The following is a 12,895-nucleotide window of genomic DNA, read 5'->3' as shown; positions in this document are numbered from 1 at the left end:
GAGGGCGGCGCGTGAGGCATGGCAGGAGGCGCACGGCGGGGCGGGCATTGCGGGAGGGGTCGGCTTCTCCTAGACAGGGAGAGAGAGGAGGTGGGTTACACGTGGATTCCGGATTGCAGGGTCCTTGCCTTCGGGGAGATTGGCTGGATTGCACCTCTGCCCGCAATAGACCAGGGAGACGCGTGCGGGAGTGGGGTAGCTTCTTCTAGCGCTGGGGACAGAATGGTTATAATCAGGTCCTACTGTAAGGAAGCCGCTGCCTTAGGCAAGGCTTCTTGGATTGCACCCATTATGCACGAAGAGAAGTAGCTTAAGCTGGCTTCATGGGTAAAGAGAGGGAGCGACGAGCAGGTTATACCCAGGATTAGGTTGTATCCTGTCCAGAGGAATGAGGGTGTATATTAGGGACCATTTGTCACAACCTCCAGGGAGGCCACCCTTGTTACAGCCCTGATCAGAAGGACAAGGTAGATATCATTGGCCTGGGCCACCAGGGCTGTTAAGAGCGCTTGGGAGGTGAGGGGTTTATAACTGTAAGGGCAGAGAGAGGCCAGGGGACTGAAGCTGTATTCAGGGGGAGGTGGAAAACAGGAAAGGCCAATTGATTTCGCTTTGTAGGATGGGATACGCTCTCCAGGAATGGGTTCTGATTGCATCCTATGAAAGGCAGGGTGATCACCTTCTCCGGGGAACACACAGGCAGCCTGGATCACACCTCTCGGGAGACCAGCTGGGGTTGCACCCGTTTTGAGGGTGAGAGAATGTGTGGGCCTCCAAGATTGAACTCAACCCTGCTCTGATATCAGAATCCCCCACAAGCTTCTGTGGCCTCATTAAGACATGGATCGGCCCATCTTTGACCTTCATCTGTTACCTTTCCTACCTCATCCTTCCCCACCCAGCCAAGACTCCAACCCTTCAGTCAAATCTTGGTCCTGCCTGCCTGGTGAACCCATAAAAACTCCCCAGGCTCAGTTCCCCTCCCCAAGCCACCATCACCTCCAGCCTGGACTACTGCAGTCACCTCCTTGCCATTCAGAGCAGGTCACGCTGCTTCTAGGATTTACCACAATGTGTGGAATTATTTTATGTGACTGTATATTTACCATCTCTAACTTCTATGAGGACAGAGACCAGTGCCACTCAGATGTCTAATAGGCATCTCAAAACCCAAATTCCTGATTCCTCTAACCTAACGGGCTTCTCCTGGAGTACAGGGCAGCTCCATCCTTCCAGCTGCTCAGGCCAGAAGCTTTGAGGTCCAGGACCCTGGACTGCTCTTCCTCTCACTACACTTGTTATGCTCCCAGTGGGTGGCACCAAATTGCAAGGCTAAGTCCACACCTTTTCAAACTCCAGGTACCTAAAGGAAATTTAGCAAATCCTGTTTGAATGTAACTTCAAAACAGCCAAACACAGGACCTTCTCCACAGCAGCACCCTAGTCTGGTCTGTCTCTCTCCTGGACGGTTGCCTGGGGCTCCTCACAGGTCTCCTACTCCCACCTCGCCTCCTCTACAAACACTGCTTCACAGAACAGCCAGTGGGATCGTGCCCTGAACCTTCTCAGCATCCTCCTCTCGATCCCATCTCAGTTTAGTATAATAACTGCTAATGGCCGATGAGGCCCTACACGTCTGATTCCTTGTTTCTCTGACCTCCTGTCCTTCAGCCTTTATGGCGTTTACTCTGACACCTGAGGAACGCTCCTCTCCAGATGTTTGCACTGGCTCTCCCCTCTGCCCTGAGTACTCTTCCCTGCCACTGGGCCCAAGAAGCAGCCCTCAGGACCCATCTGCAGTGACCATCAGGCACATCTGTCACAGCTGAGCAGCAACGCTTGGAATCTTTCCTCCCCCCACTTTTGACTCATTCATTCTGTGCTCCTGGATTTCCTGCTCAATTCTCTTTTGGGGAGGCCTCTTCATGTCCTTAGGTCCTGCCTAGCACCCATCTCTTTCCATTCTTTTTGAGATTTAAATTTTTTTTTTTTTTATATTTTGAGATGGAGTCTTGTTCTGTCACCCAGGCTGGAGTGCAGTGGCACAATCTCGGCTCACTGCAACCTCTGCCTCCCAGGGTCAAGCGTTTCTCCTGCTTCAGCCTCCCGAGTAGCTGGGACTACAGGCGTGCACCACCGTGCCTGGCTAATTTTTTTTTTTTTTTTTTTTTGTATTTTTAGTAGAGACGGGGTTTCACCATGTTGGCTAGGCTGGTCTTGAAGTCCTGGCCTCAAGTGAGCCACCTGACTCGGCCTCCCAAAGTGCTGAGATTACAGGTGTGAGCCACTGTGCCCAACCTCTTTCCATTCTTGTGAGCGCCTATGAATCATGATATTCAGATGTCCCTCTGGCTGGTCCTCCACATGGCTGCGTCACCTTTCAGATGTTCAGACCCTAAGTGCCCAGACAACCTTCCTCAAAAGGCAGAAACCTGTTCTTGCCCATCTGTTCCCTCTCTTCTGAGAGCAGCCACCACTTTTCATCCAGCACATCTGCAGGACAGGACATAATGTCACCCTGGACTAATCTCTCCTCACCCCCTAAATCTACATTCACCCAGTCCTGGGGGTCCACGTCCTGAGGAAAGGAGACCCTTGCAGGGGACAAGGCTGCACAAGTGAGCAGAGCCTAATAGGCCATGATGTGGAATTTTAGGTTTATTCAGGAGGAGATGGGAGCCATGGGAGGTTTTTCAAGAGGGAAGAGGTACGATCTGACATGTTTTAAAAGGATTCCTAGACTGGGCAACATAGCGAGACCCCATCTCTAAAAACAATAAACAAATTAGCTGCTCCTGGTGGTGCAGGCCTGTAGTCCCAGCTACTCAGGAGGCCAAAGTAGGAGGATCACTTGAGCCCAGGAGGTCAAGGCTGCAGTGAGCCATGATTGCACCACTGCACTCCAGCTTGGGTGATAGAGTGAGACCTTGTCTCAAATTAAAAAAAAAAGGTGGGATTCGTTTGGCTGCTGTGTGGTGAGGACTGTTGTAAGGGACAAGGACAGAAGGCTGGAGGTCAGCACACTAGACAGGAGTGGTGGCAGTAGAGGTGGGAAGAAATGAAATTTCAGATCTACTTTGAAGGTGGAGCCCATAGGACATGTATAAGACTGATTGGGGACTGGGGCAATGACGAGAGAAAGTGATGAAAGGTAACTTTGAGGTTCTGGTCTGAGCACTGGAGGGATGGTGGGGCCATTTTGTGAGGGGAGAAGACCAGTAATTCCATTTGGACACGTCAGGTTTGACATGCATGTTAAGCGTCTTCCCTCAAAGACTTTATGGACCCCAGTCACTGAGTCGAGCGCCTCCACCAGGGCCCCCAGAACTGCACGTATGCAGCTCCATATGGGCCCTGATCCTGACTAGCTTCACTAGTGACAGGTCTGCCTCTCTGCTTCTTCAAGGCAGGGACAGGGTTGGTCTGGTGCCCTCTCCCCCGCTGCCTTGCGCAGGGTCGGTGCTCAGTAAATATCTGTAGGATCAAGGAATAATAAATGCTCCCAGAAGAGCGGCCGCGGACCCTAGGGATGCCTCTGGATTGCAGCCTTATCAAAAGGACAGATAATGTGTGGCATGGGGGCGGGGACAGGCATATAGGGACATAGGGGCGGGGGCAAGCAGATGGTCTTATCCTGTCTTGGGGAAGGGGGTGGCCCGGTAAGAGACAGGCCGGACCGCAGCGTCCAAAGTGGGAATCCTGGCTACAAGGCCTCAGGGACACAGGCCCTGGGAAATCAGAGGCGTCTTACGCTCGGAGAGACCCCCAACCCTCCCACGGCACCGCAAGAAAGAGCCGGGGTCCACATGCTGACCCACCGCAGGAGGAAGTACTCACCCGGGCAGAACTCAGTGCTGGGACGCCCACACTGCCCAGCACGCGGAAGCCTGGCACGGAAGTGACTCAGAGACTACCACTCCCATGAGGTCTTGGGGCTTTCTTGCCTAGAACTCCCAGAAGCCCATGCGACAGGGCCGCTGGATGCGCCTGCGGCTCCGGGATCCCGCTTGGCCTACAACTCCCAGAAACACTTGCATTGCTCTTTCCGCTGCTTCCAAAGTACACTACCCTCTGTTTACTTTCTCCTCCTGCGCGCGGGCGCAGGGAGCTGCGGAGCCGCGTGTACTGTTGTCATGGCAGCGCGCTGTCACCAGCAGGTTGCTGGATGGGCGAAGTAGTTGTATTCTAATTAACTGGTTTTGTGGGATTATTATAGGATTTTAAGGGGATTATAGGGCCTATGATTTCTGCCCTTTGAGGCGGGGTTGCGGGTGGGAATTGAAGGTGAAACTGCAGGGGTTGGTCGCTAGTGTGAAAGGCGCAGATGGGGCATCCGCAGAGCAGACTTCGAGGATTGGAGCGGAACTCCGCGCGCACGCGTGGGCGGTGGTGATGCGTGTGCTGGAGACCCAGACTCTAAACATCTAAACAGAAGGATCCAAAGATCTTTCTCACCTAACCCAGGAGCCCAGACGCTCAGAGACTCAGGCCCTTGAGACTAAGGGCGTTAAATACGCAGACCCCTGGCACCAAAGCACCTGAGAGAACCAGTAGACCTGGAGACTACCGTCTGCACCCTAGAGACACAGGGATCTGGAGGCCTCCACCCTCCCCACAAGGCCCAAGGGCCTTGAAGTCCCCGGAGACTCAAATGCCGGGGCACAAGGAGTCTAAGGACTCAGATATCTGATATCCTTGAGACCCGGGTCCCCAAACCTAAGTCCTCAAAAAAACTGAGGCTTTGAGCTCTGTCTCGATGCCTCCCCTACTTTCTGCCCCTTGATCCTCGTCTTATGCATGGCGTCTCTCTTCCCCCATTTACCCCATTTGGGATGCAGCACTTCCTGCAAATGTCACCCTTTTCACCCACGCTGTAACTTCACTTCCTGAACAATGTCTCCCATCATGCCCTCCTTGCTTAGTCCCCTCCCCTCCATCGGCATGACCAGGTCCTTTGCTGTCTTTTTTTTTTTTTGAAGATGAAATTTCACTCTTGTCATCTAGGCTGGAGTGCAGTGGCAGGATCTTGGCTCACTGCAACCTCCGCCTCCTGGGTTCAAGTGATTCTCCTGCCTCAGCCTTCCAAGTAGCTGGGATTACAGGCACGTGCCACCATGCCTGGCTAATTTTTGTACCTTTAATAGAGACAGGGTTTCACCATGTTGGTCAGGCTGATCTCAAACTCCTGACCTCAGATGATCCACCCGCCTCGGCCTCCCAAAGTGCTGGGATTACAGATGTGAGCCACTGTACCCAGCCCCTTTGCTGTCTTGATCATTGCTCCATGCCCCTCCCAGCTTCCTATCTTCCCTCCATGCTGTGCCCCTGACAGCACAAGCCAAGAAAGACCTTCCTGCACTCAGTACTGGCCCCACCCCTTCCTGGCCCACCCCTGAGACTCCTCGGCACCCTCAGTCCAAGCTCCTCAGCTGGTCATGCCCCAACACCTCCACGTCCCCTTGGAAGACCCCAGACATATGTGCAGGTCCCTTCATCTGCCAGGCTGTTTCAGAGCCTTTGCACATCCCTCGTCCTTCACTTGTGATGCCCGTCCGTCATGCGTCAATATGACCCGCTCCCCCTTCCAATCTCAGTTCAGCCTCCTTCCCTCCAGGGTCTGTCAGCTAGTGTGGACTCCAGGGTTTGTGTACATAAGAGCATGAGCTGGGCCAGGCTTGGTGGCTTACGCCTGTAATCCCAGCATTTTGGGAAGCTAAGGCAGGTCGATCACGAGGTCAGGAGTTCGAGACCAGCCTGACCAACATGGTGAAATCCCATCTCTACTAAAAATACAAAAGTTAACCTGGCATGGTGGGACATGCCTGTAATCCCTGCTACTCAGGAGGCTGAGGCAGGAGAATTGCTTGAACCTGGAAGGCAGAGATCACAGTGAGCCGAGATCGCGCTACTGCACTCCAGCCTGGGTGACAGAGCAAGACTCGGTCTCAAAAAAAAAACAAAAAGAGCGTGAGTCAAACCGTCATGTGTCTTCTGTTTAATTCTGAATGGGAGGTAAGGGATAAACTGACCTCTCAGCACCACCCTTCCTGCTTTCTCTGTTTTTTTCATCCAGCCCCAAAGACACTGAACAATGGCACATCACAGCCTGTCCTGGAGGGAGAGTCCCCGTGGTCTGTGTGGCTGACAGCAGCCCGCCTCCCCACCCTGCCCTGCTGAGCGGGTCCTGAGAGGGAAGAACACCGAATTCCTCCCAGCTCTCAGCACCCGGGGACCTGGAGCTGCCTCACATAGAGGCTGGGGATGGAGGAGAATTGACCTGTTGGGCTCATCACCCACTGCGATCTCAGCACATTTCCCTGAGCCTCTGAGTAGAGTGAGTTGCAGGACGGGTGCTGGGGCAGGCAGCCTGGTTGGGTGGTTGGGCTGTCACAGGGGTGGAGGCCTGGGAACAGAATCTCATACTCTTCTACCCTTTCCCAGGAAGCCCCTCTGGTTGCAAATGTGTGAGTGAAAAGGCCTCCTGGCCCCTGGTTCTCACCTGATCAGGCGCCCTCATGGGCACTGGTTTCCCTCTCCCACCCCCATGGCCTCACCTGGGGCTACTACTCCAGGTGAGCAGGCCTGCTCTTTTCTAGGGAAGCTGAGGGATTGGCCCCCGAGTTCCAGGTGGGGCTGAGCTGTCCTGTCCCGCCTGAGTTAGAATTGAAGTGGCCGATGCTAATCTGCGGCCCGTGTTGACTCTGCAGGTGCGCAGGCCTTCAGGGGAGCAGGGCTGAGAGGCCTGACTGAGCCCCTCCTGCTCAAGACAGAACTCAGATGTGGACACCCAGCCCTGCAGGACAGATGCAGGACATCACTGTCAGCCATGGCTCAGCCCTTCTGACCACTGAGATGCTGCAACTTCCCCTCCTGGGAGGGAGTGATTGGGCAAACATGGGGGCCTGCAGTACTCCCGGCAACATGCACAGATGATAAAACTACATAGAAAAGCATGGAGACCAGGTCAGGCGCGGTGGCTCACGCCTGTAATCCCAGCACTTTGGGAGGCCGAGATGGGCGGATCACAAGGTCAGGAGATCGAGACCATCCTGGCTAACACAGTGAAACCCTGTCTCTACTGAAAATACAAAAAAACTAGCCGGGCGAGGTGGCGGGCGCCTGTAGTCCCAGCTACTCGGGAGGCCGAGGCAGGAGAATGGCGTGAACCCAGGAGGCAGAGTTTGCAGTGAGCCGAGATCGCGCCACTGCACTCCAGCCTGGGCGACTGAGCGAGACTCTGTCTCAAAAAACAAAAAAGAAAAGAAAAGAAAAGCCTAGAGACCATTATCGTTAAAGTGAGGCTGGGGCTCCTTCAGTAGAAAGTGGGGGTGTGGCTGACAGGAAGTGGGGTAACAAAGGGGAGGTGCTGCGGTGTCCCCAGTGTTCTGTTTCTCTAAGCATGTTCATGTGTGTAAACCACTGAGATTTTTTTTCTTGGGGGGAAGATATTTTTATCTATATGGCTTATATTTCTCCCAAAACTATTTCTAGAAAACTGACATCAGTCTAAGGAGGCTCCACCACACAGGATACTCCCAGTTCCTCCCAGCCCAGCCACACAATTACAAAAAATCTTCTGTTGAATTCAGGGGCACGTTTCTTCTGTCATGAAATCCTGCCCGTCGCTGAGGGTGGACGCCCCAGGGCTGGTGTCCTCGCTCCACATCTCCTGTTCACCTGGACCCCCGGGAGCAGAGCCTGCAGAAGCAAAGCCCCGGGGCCGGCAGACCCCTGGTGTTCTGGAGTAACCAGGGAAGTGTGGCTGAGCGAGACATCGGTGGTGAAGAAATCCTTCGTGGCGCTGAGACAGCAGTGAGGGAAGGAGAAGTATCTTCCCTTTTGAAATCTGCCCCTTCCCTTCTGGATTTCCTCCCTTCCAAACCCCACAGTACAACAATCACAGTCTCAGTTTCCCAGACCTCCTGCGAGTCACGCTCTCCTCTGTGTCCTTGGCGTGTATCAACAGGCGAAATCCTCACCTCCACAGCCCCGTGTCCCTCTGCTTGGTCCCCCTGAGACTGAACCCCCGACCTAGGGGAGAGTGACCCCATCCTGCCTGTGCCCCCCACTGAAGCTCCTGCTATGGACAGCTCAGAAGTCAGGAGCCTCAGTGTCTGTCCTCTGCACAGTGACTCCTTGGGGACAGTGTCCGGCTCTGCTGTGTTGACCTCATTGTGCAGAAAGGGGGTGCCCACCTCGTACCTGCTGGCAGGGGGAATGAGAGGCTGCCTGCTCACCCCACCTGCACCCCTGTCTCTCATGGCCCCGAGTCCCACCTCTGAGCTACACAGACATCCACAGCCTGTGACTCAGGGGTCTGGCCAGATGGGACTCATTTTCACCCTGCAGAAAATGTCACCTAAGGGGAAGAGCATTGAGAGTCAGGCAGGAAGTGGGGTGGGCCCTGCATGGGGTGGGAATCTGGGCGAGTCTGTCTCCTGCTCTGGCCTCAGGGGCCCAGGAGTGAACATGGGGTAGTGGACGGTGGATCTCCCAGGGCTGACCCAGGCCTGACAGTGTCTGTGTGTGAAGTTCCTCCTTGGGGGAGGTCACTGTTCTGACCTCACCCCTGTCTTCCTGTGGGGCCTCCTGTAAGTCTTGAGCTCTCACTTCCTGAGAGAAGAGCCCTGAGGAACAGACGTTCCCTGGTGGCCCTGGCACCTCCAACCCCAGACATGCTGCTGCTGCTGCTGCTGCTGCCCCTGCTCTGGGGGAGGGAGAGGGTGGAGGGACAGAGGAATAACCGGAAGGATTACCCACTGACGATGCAGGAGTCTGTGACGGTGCAGCAAGGCCTGTGTGTCCATGTGCTGTGCTCCTTCTCCTACCCCTGGTATGGCTGGACTTACTCTGACCCAGTTCATGGCTACTGGTTCCGGGCAGGGGCCCGTACAGACCAGGATGCTCCAGTGGCCACAAACAACCCAGCTCGGGCAGTGTGGGAGGAGACTCGGGACCGATTCCACCTCCTTGGGGACCCACAGACCAAGAATTGCACCCTGAGCATCAGAGACGCCAGAAGCAGTGATGCAGGGACGTACTTCTTTCGTGTGGAGAGAGGAAAGACAAAATGGAATTATAAGGATGTCCCGCTCTCTGTGCATGTGACAGGTAAGGCACGGGCTCCAGGAGAGGCCACAGGGAAAGGTCACGGGGGCGGCAGGGAAAGGCTGGGATGGGGCCCCTGCCCCGGGAGAGGGCTGAGGGTGAAGTGAGTTGGGCTCAGGGCAGGAGCTGGACCAGAGCCTGAGTTCCCCCCAGGGCTGCACCATGGATCCTCCGTCCTGATCCTGAGTCCCCCTCTCTTCACCAGCCCTGACACACAGGCCCAACATCCTCATCCCAGGCACCCTAGAGTCCGGCTGCCCCCAGAATCTGACCTGCTCTGTGCCCTGGGCCTGTGAGCAGGGGACACCCCCTATGATCTCCTGGATGGGGACCTCCGTGTCTCCCCTGGACCCCTCCACCACCCGCTCCTCGGTGCTCACCCTCATCCCACAGCCCCAGGACCACGGCACCAGCCTCACCTGTCAGGTGACCTTCCCTGGGGCCAGTGTGACCACGAACAAGACCATCCACCTCAACGTGTCCTGTGAGTGCTGGGCCAGGACGCCTGGGTCCCTGATGGGGTGAGCGTCAAGCCTGGACACAGGGTGCTGGGTCCCGGAATCTGGGCTGGTTGTGGGGTCAGGAGGACAGTGGCTCTGTCTTCCCTGTTTATGCGGCTCCTGGGGACAGACAGGGCCAGTGTTCCCAGCCCACAGTGATGCGGGTCTCCATGTCTTTCTGTCCCAGACCCCCCTCAGAACTTGACCATGACTGTCTTCCAAGGAAATGACACAGGTAGGATGGAGCCCCCTCCCTGGGGCTGGAGGTGCAGGGCCTTCAGGTCAGGATGGGGCTGGGTTATTCCTCAACCTGAACTCACTTTGGGAAACAGAGATGCCCTTGTGGGTGAACTCAGGGCCCCTCTGTGTCCTTAGGCCCCAAGGCCGCCTGTTCCCATCCTCCCATCACCACTCTTGGACCCCCCACACACACACCTCCCTTCGGCCTCAAACAAGAACAGGGTGGCATTCACACAGCAGGGCCAGGCTCTGAGGTTCCTTCTCATGCATCTCCTGAATACACCTCCACCCTTACCTGTTTATTTCCGATAGTTCTGATATAAGTACTTCTGGACAGGTGATAAATGCCCATGGGCAAAAATTCAAATTGCGGGGCAGAGTCTGTCCTCCGATGCCTGCCCCCTACCCAGAACCAGCCGCTGTCCATCCAGGCTGCCCTGAGCCTTGGTGTGTGCACCTGGAGGATCAGAGGTGGTTTGGCGTCCGTAGTGAGACATCCGCACCCTCCTCTAGGGCTGTGTGTGATTCCGCTGCACGGATGGACTCTGATTTTGTGGCATCTCCTAATGGAAGATCATGGCACTCATTTTATCCTATGGCAGGAACACGGCAATGAACAATCTTGTATCTACTTCCACAGGAATATCTAAGTCTGTGGGTTAAGTTCCTAAAAGCAAAATGTAGCTATGTTATATGTTCACATTCCCGACAGTGGGTGGTGGAAGTGCATGTGTCCAGAATTTCAGTCTATGTCTGCGTGTCAGTTGCTGTCATCAGTCTCTTTCTGTATCCTTTCTTTTTCTCCAGATCTGTGTACTTCTCTGACCCTCTGTCTCTTTTTCTACAGTATCCACAGTCCTGGGAAATGGCTCATCTGTTTCAGTCCCAGAGGGCCCGTCTCTGCGCCTGGTCTGTGCAGTTGACAGCAATCCGCCTGCCAGGCTGAGCCTGAGCTGGGGAGGCCTGACCCTGTGCCCTTCACAGCCCTCAAACCCGGGGGTGCTGGAGCTGCCTCGGGTGCACCTGAGGGATGAAGAGGAATTCACCTGCAGAGCTCAGAACCTTCTGGGCTCTCAGCAGGTCTCCCTGAACGTCTCCCTGCAGAGTGAGTGCACCGGTGTGCTGGGGAGGGGCTGGAGGAGAACACACCTTCTCCACCCTCAGTGACCACTGAGCGGCCCCCTTCAGAGAGGAGCTCCGCTCTGGTCTGTGCTCAGCTGTGAGCACTTTCCTGGGACCCACAGCACTACCGTCCTCTTCCTGTCAGGGAAGGGTTGTGGGGTGGGGAGAGGGCAGGAGTAGATCTCAGAGGGGAGAAGATGGGGCCTGGACAGGTGTGTTTAGGGAGACAAGCGCCTTTCTTTGCAGGGCTGAACTGGAGTCACACAACTGAGGTACTTGCCTTGAGCATCAAATTAAAAAAAAAAAGAAAAAGCCCAACAAGTTAGCAATCAAATGAAATCATACTGCAATGCAATCATCTTTTAAAAACAGTAAAAATTGAATGCAAAACAAATTCATTGATGGATAAAATATTAACATCGTAAAGAAAAAAAAAAAAGGAATGGCTGGCACTTGCACGCCTCACTGGCCTCAGGAAGAGTCTCTCCATGTCCTTCTCTCTCTCATTTCTGTTCTTTGTGTCTGGGAAGGGGAAGTGGAAATAGACGTATAGGACCCTACAGGAAGTGGGAGGAGGAGGAGAAGAGACCCAATTCTCTGTGATATATCACAAAAATAACTCCAATCTGTCAACAGGTAAAGCCACATCAGGAGTGACTCAGGGGGCAGTCGGAGCTGGAGCCACAGCCCTGGTCTTCCTGTCCTTCTGCGTCATCTTCGTTGTGTGAGCATGGACCTTAGGAAGGGAGGGAGAGCCCTGGGGGAGGGCGGGCTGGGAGCTGGATCCCTGAAGCCAGAGCTGGAGGGACCCGGATGGGTCAAGAGCTCGGGGCAAGAAGGAGGTCACAGGTGCATGGTGAGAATTCCATGTGGGCCTGTGTTTGAGGAGCTTTGAGTCTGTGGCAAACCTTGGTACCCACTGTCCAGGAGAAGAGTGTCTCTATTCTCAACCTTGGGGTCTCTAAGACTGGACCACTGCTTTCCCACCTCAGTCACCCCTGCAGTCTCTTAATAGGAAACACATGGGGGGTACCTGGTCTGCCCACTGCACCCCGATCTGACCACACTGAAAGGCTGTCTGGTCTCTTCACTCAGAGTGAGGTCCTGCAGGAAGAAATCAGCAAGGCCAGTCGCGGGCGTGGGGGATATGGGCACAGAGGATGCAAACGCCGTCAGGGGCTCAGCCTCTCAGGTGAGTGCTGTGGACTCTCCACAGCCAGCATCCAGCCTGGACACCTCCCACAGGATGACCCCCAGGACTAATCAGCTGGGCATAGCCAAAGTTACCTCCTCTCTGTTCTTCCTTTCTTCTGTGTAGCCCCAAATTCACAATGTTTGGTTGGTTTCCTCCCGTAAGAACAGCTTGCATTGTCCCTACCCCCATCCTGACCCTTCATTGCTGAGGCCTGAGGATCTCTGTCTTTTGCTCCCTCACTTCCCTGCCTGTCACCTCTCCTTTCCTGACTGGGGGGACTGTCCAGAAGGCATCATCGTCCAGTTCCTCTGCATTTGAACAGCTGTTCCCCGACCCCTCGATACCGTCTAGAGCAGAAGCCAGCAAATATTATCTGTAAGCGACAGATAGAAACTATTTTTGGCTTCATGGGCCACACAGTCTCATTGCAGCTCCTCGTATCTGCTGTTGTAGCGAGAAAGAAGCCATATACCCTGTGTAAAGAAATGCATATGGCTGTGTGCCAATAAAACTTTATTCACAAACATAAAGAGTGGGCTGGATATAACTCAAATACTGTAGTTTGACAACCCCTGATCTAGAGTAAAAATCCCAAACTCTATAGCCTGCAGCAGTGCACATTTTGACCTTTTTTTTTTTTTTTTTTGAGTTGGAGTCTTGCTCTGTCGCCCAGGCTGGAGTGCGGTGGCGCGATCTCTGCTCACTGCAAGCTCTGCCTCCCGGGTTCAAG

General features: G+C 54.6%; 1 protein-coding gene across 9 annotated transcripts in view; it reads left to right on the top strand.

The window, feature by feature from the left end:
- Positions 1-8,588: 8,588 nt before the first annotated feature.
- Positions 8,589-12,895, top strand: part of LOC105528925 (sialic acid-binding Ig-like lectin 9) — an 18,812-nt gene continuing 14,505 nt past the window's right edge. The window contains exons 1-7 of one of the 9 annotated variants that reach the window (XM_011965918.1): positions 8,600-9,111; positions 9,314-9,592; positions 9,796-9,843; positions 10,696-10,957; positions 11,501-11,517; positions 11,613-11,694; positions 12,066-12,162. In XM_011965918.1, coding sequence (XP_011821308.1) covers positions 8,676-9,111; positions 9,314-9,592; positions 9,796-9,843; positions 10,696-10,957; positions 11,501-11,517; positions 11,613-11,694; positions 12,066-12,162 — 1,221 coding nt within the window. In that variant the 5' untranslated portion in view covers positions 8,600-8,675. Of the gene's footprint in view, positions 9,112-9,313; positions 9,593-9,795; positions 9,844-10,695; positions 10,966-11,500; positions 11,518-11,606; positions 11,695-12,065; positions 12,163-12,895 lie in introns of all 9 variants that reach the window. The other 8 variants (XM_011965920.1, XM_011965917.1, XM_011965919.1 and 5 more) reach the window with 8 other exon arrangements.

Source organism: Mandrillus leucophaeus, unplaced genomic scaffold (assembly GCF_000951045.1).
Source record: "Mandrillus leucophaeus isolate KB7577 unplaced genomic scaffold, Mleu.le_1.0 Scaffold74, whole genome shotgun sequence".
Lineage (NCBI taxonomy): Eukaryota > Metazoa > Chordata > Mammalia > Primates > Cercopithecidae > Mandrillus > Mandrillus leucophaeus.
The sequence above is the reverse complement of the archived record's forward strand: the minus strand, read 5'-3'. Positions and strand labels throughout refer to the sequence as shown.